We start from the raw sequence: 5,000 nt of genomic DNA, 5'->3' as shown, positions 1-5,000 counted from the left end.
AAAGATTTCAATAACTCATGGCATGTTCGAGTTTAATAAGCGCGATAAAATTCGAGAGAAAGGGGAATAGAGAAATAGAGAAGGAGTGATCATCCCCAAAAAGGTAAAAATGGAAAAGCAATAAAGGCTGCAATAAAGCAGCCATTCGGCTTTCTTACGTTCGTTTTTGGGGTGTAAGAATTGGGTGGAAAGAGGTGGTGGTTGGAAGGTTGCATTGGTGGTTTAGTCGAAAGGAAGGTCGTGGAAGGACTAAACGACATTAACGTTAGAAGGTAGCTCGCTCATAGAGACGTCCGGTCGCCCAATTACTCCCGCATTAAATCAATGTTCCAGGGGTTGCTTCTGGTAATAAAGTCTAGCCGACATATCTCCACGAGTACCTTCGAAATTCGAAAGATGAGGGAGCTTGAGTCGAAAAAGGGATCCGTTGGAATGTGCTCTCTGTCGTAATATTTGGCTTTAAATCATGTCTCGTTGACAGTTCGACGCCTTCTCTCACACCTTTTCTGATTCATCTCACCAGAGATCTCTTGGTCTCTCTTTTCCTCTCTTTCTCTTTCTCTCTCTCTCTCTCTCTCTCTCTCTCTTTCTCTCTTTCTTATTTTCGTATAGAGAATAAGAAATAATAATAAGTATCGATATAGTTCTAACGATATGGCAGTTAGTTCGTTGGAGACTCAAGACGATTTGCCGTGTCTCTTCATCTATCGTGCAAGAATAAAAGGAGGTTACGGACAGAGCGCCACTCAACCGCGAGATTACCTTCGCCTACGATTTACGGCGGCGATCTTATTCATAACTGAACTTTCATATAAAAGCTTTTTCCTGTAAGCTGCGACACGCGTTTTAGCCTCACGGCTTAGTTTCGTTTTGACGGGGTGGTTTAGATGGTAGTAACGTGGCCGGAGCCAGGACCTGAAGGAGAAGGAGAGGGGGGTTGTGAACGTAAGGAGGGGGCGAAAAAGTTAAGAAACATTCGTGCAACATACGTCATATTTTCTATATATTTTCTCAACGTTTCTTTTGAATCGACTTTTACTTTTACTTCATAGAAATAAAGATTTGTATTTTTTGATTTACAGGTACCGAGACGATGCCCTGTGTTGGACAGACAGGTAAGAGGACTGGTACGGTCGCCTTTCGTTATGCTTTCAAACCAAGAGAAAAAAAAGAAAAATAAAGAAAAAGAAGAGAAAGAAGAGAAAGAAAAAAGGAAAAAGAAAAAAGGAGTAGATTGAACGGGCAACACCCTTTTTCTTTAGACATTATAATCCGCAAGTTTATTATCGCTTTGGAATATTCGTGACGAAAGGAGGTTATATGTATGTATGTATCGGAAACGTGGCGAGTCGAGAGAAAAAGCTTACGGACTGAATTTCGTTTTATTCCGAGGCACGCACGTCGATAGAAGGAGAGCAAAAAAGAGAGAAGAAAAGAAGGAAAGAGAGAGAGAGAGAGAGAGAGAAAAAGAGAGAGAGAGAGAGAAAGAGAGAGAGAAAGAAAGAACTCGAAAAGGAATGGAGTCGAGGAAGGCAGCTAGTAGGGATATAAAAGAGCTCGCTCGTGAGGTGATTGATACAGGGAGATTGACGTTGCGACGCAATTCCATTGTTCAAAGTGAGTACAGCGACGCGCTCGCGGCGAGCAATGAGCGAACCAACAAAGTCTCCTCTCGACTGAATTTCTTTTTTACGTATATAAATCAAGTATCTCTCTCTTTCTCTCTCTCTCTCTCTCTCTCTCTTTCTCTATCTATATCTATCTCTCTTTACACAAGTGACCAAAGGAAGAAAGTCAGAGAAACCGATCTTTCGAATTTCATCAGGATCGCAGCTTTCTTATGAATTCATGACTGGGACAGAAAAAGATAGATAGATACATAGATATATAGATAGATAGATAGATAAATAGAGAGAGAGAGAGAGAGAGAAAAAGAGAGAGAGAGAGAGTAATGAACAAGAGTTTGTAATTTGATCCATCGTCTTCGAGGAGGAAAATAAAAACGAACGAGTCCAACCGTTGGAAAGATGGGAGACTAATTACGATCGAACGGATCTCAGTAATTAATAATCGTTTTATACTTATCACCTTTTCCGAACTATACAGCGATTGAGGATGGTTATTACTTCGATATAAGTTAGTACGAAGGGATGAAAAAGATAAAAAGAGAGAGAGAGAGAGAGAGAGGGAGTTGGGGAGGAATGGTGGGGAGTTGACTCTTAAAGAAGGTCGCTCGCGTATTTTTTGCGGGCCCTCGGATTTAACTGGATGTCGTTACTACGGTGGGCATTGTTGTCGGTCGTGATTCGTTCATCGGTTCAGGCTTACTTTGAAGTCGTTCCAGCTGGGTCTCCCTCTCGAAGAGGCGCGCCGGCAGCCGCGCCGATCCCGATCCTATATTTATTGTATCGAGCAGAAAGAGAAAGAAGGAAAGAGAGAGAGAAAGAGAGAAAGAGAGAGAGAGATGAGAGACGGCGCATTCCTCGCGCATGCGCTGCTCGTAATGAGCGGTCTCCAGTCCTGTCTGTCTTTTCCATCCGCTTGTCCGGCAGCCGACGACGACCGGTCGCCTTCTACCACTTCTCTCTCTTTCTCTTTCTGTCTCTCTCTCTCTCTCTCTCTATCTCTTTCTCTCTCTCTCTTTCTCTCTCTTTCTTTCTATCTCTTTCTATCTCTTTCTCTCTTTGGACTCTTCTTACCGATTATCCTTGCCGGGCGTCGTTCTTATTCTCCTTTTACTTTATTTTCTGACTCTCTCTCTTCCGAAATCTCCTTCTTCGTAGCTTGCGGCGCCTTTATCTTCACAACCTCTAGGCTACGTATCGCGTGCGTGTTCGGATCGAATAAGACACCCCCTAGAAAGAAGGACGCGCAGCACGCGCCCTCTCTTTCGTTCTCTCTCTACCTTTCTCTCACCCTCTTTCTCTCCCTCTTTTTCTCTCTTTCTCTTTATCTCTTTTTTTCTTTCTTTCTTTTTTCTTCTTCTCTCTTTCTCTTACTCTTTCGAGATCCTCCGGCTGTCTACGCAAGCTTTGCTTATCGATTCAAATCGCGTGCACCGCGTATGAATGAACGAATGAGTGGGCGAGACGAGCCACCGGTTGAATGGGAGCCCCCGTGGATGACCACCGGTAGCTTTCTTTTTCTTTTTGTTTTTCTCTTTCCTCCTATTTCTATCTTCCCTTTCTCTCTCTTTCTCTCTCTTTCTCAATCAGTCTCTAATCCTGTCGACTACTGTGACAGCAACCGAAGCATTTATACCATTCTGCTTACAGTAGAGAATCTCCCGGCTATGGAATGAATTTAACGTCCATAAAAGGAGCCAATTCTCTTTTCCCCCTTCCCCCACTCCGCACTCTCCTTTCCCCTGTGCCAACTCCTCCTCGCCGCTATCCACCGGCTCCATCCCTAATGGATATTTTCGCAGCGAGTTCCCTTGCACAGTGTTTCTTCTATTCGCATCCGTTGGCCGATCTAACATCATCCTCCTTCCTCCTCTTCCTCTACCTCTTCTTCCTCCTCATTCTCATCCTCCTGGAAAAGCATTGAGTTCCGATAGCTTAACATCCGTTCATTCATTAATTCAGACCTCGTCCGCAACATCTTTTACCGCTCTCTGGCTACCGTCGAGGTTAACGATTCCACGTAAGAAGGTTGCTCTCCCTCTAATAGCTTGCACCGGCATTCCCCGATCCAAAAAATGTGCCAAACCGCCTCCCTTTACCTCTGCCATCTACATTCCGGTTCTTTCAGTTCACTCCTCGTGAAACAGAGAGAGAGAGAGAGAGAGAGAAAGAGAGAGAGAGAGAGAGAGAAATAGAAAGAGAATGAGAGCCGTAGCGATCGGAACGAACTCCTGGAAATTTTCTCTGCCGAGGCCTGTTGACGGATAATTCTGAAATCGAGATCGAACGAATCTTCGATATAGCCTTCGAATCTTCGATCTAGGTTTTGGATCCGTTTTTATATATTTTTTCTTTTTTTCCTTTCTTTTTTCTTTTTTTGTATTTTTTTCTTTCTATTTTTTTCTTTTCATTTTTTTTTTTTTTTTTTTAGTTCAAACGAACGTAACGAGGTAATCTTTTAAATGTATGAAGAAAGAAGCATAGGATACATCGAACACGTCGAGCTCCCGTTTAGAAACGCGATTAGAATACGAGATAAAGAGACACTCTAAGTCACTGTCCGAGGTTCTAATTTATTAAAGACGTATAATCATGACGAGTCGCGTTTGAAATTTTTCTTCTTGGCTCAATGTGTAATGATGTAACGGTGGAAATACACACTTATATATATGCGGACGGTCTTTTGTCCATGCTGATCTTCGCTCACCTATCGAGGTGTTGAAAACCCGTAACGAATCGACCGCGAAGTTCCTTCCGACACGGAGATTCCATCTCGGTGAGGCATTAACGGACCTTATCGGACCTCTTTCAAATGGTCCTCTTTTGTAACTTTTCGCTTCTGAAGACTCTTATATCTATAAAATATGTTTCAAGATTTCATAAAGAACAAGGATTACTTACGTGAATCTACCTGCAAATTAATATCTATGATTTTGAAAAGTCGATCGATCGATCTAGAAGAACACGAATGTCGAAGTAGAACTCATTCGAGTGGCAATGAGTGTCATCGTGCTGTCATAGTAATAGCGTACCATAAGAAGTCTCGTTGTAAAAGCAGTACTCCGTGAGTTTGACTTTAGACGAGGCCGAGAGTAGGTACATAGATGCTTACCGGTCTGGCTAGTTGCCTGTTAAGGCAATATAAGATCTCGTGTAACCGGGCTACGCTTCACTTTTTCTCTCGTTGGAAAAGTATTTCTCTCTCTCTTTCTCTCTCTTTCTCTCTATCTCTACCTCTATCTCCCTTTTCCTCTGTCTTTCTCTTTAATAATCACCCAATAGGACTTTTCAACGTTACTTCGAAATCCAAGACATTGCAAATGAATCTCTTTTCTCGTTCGATCTTCGACGTCTTCTCTTCCTCTCTGTTCAGGA

General features: G+C 42.7%; 1 protein-coding gene across 6 annotated transcripts in view; it reads left to right on the top strand.

Annotated features, from left to right (window-relative positions):
- LOC118448736 (protein trachealess-like) overlaps positions 1-5,000 on the top strand; it is an 85,853-nt gene that overhangs the window by 13,319 nt on the left and 67,534 nt on the right. For all 6 annotated transcript variants that reach the window (XM_035882350.2, XM_035882348.2, XM_035882356.2 and 3 more), the window contains exon 2: positions 1,083-1,115. In XM_035882350.2, coding sequence (XP_035738243.1) covers positions 1,083-1,115 — 33 coding nt within the window. The remainder of the gene's footprint in view (positions 1-1,082; positions 1,116-5,000) is intronic.

Source organism: Vespa mandarinia, chromosome 3 (genome assembly GCF_050613455.1).
Source record: "Vespa mandarinia isolate Hongniang chromosome 3, ASM5061345v1, whole genome shotgun sequence".
In the NCBI taxonomy this organism is placed as follows: Eukaryota; Metazoa; Arthropoda; class Insecta; order Hymenoptera; family Vespidae; genus Vespa; species Vespa mandarinia.
The sequence above is the reverse complement of the archived record's forward strand: the minus strand, read 5'-3'. Positions and strand labels throughout refer to the sequence as shown.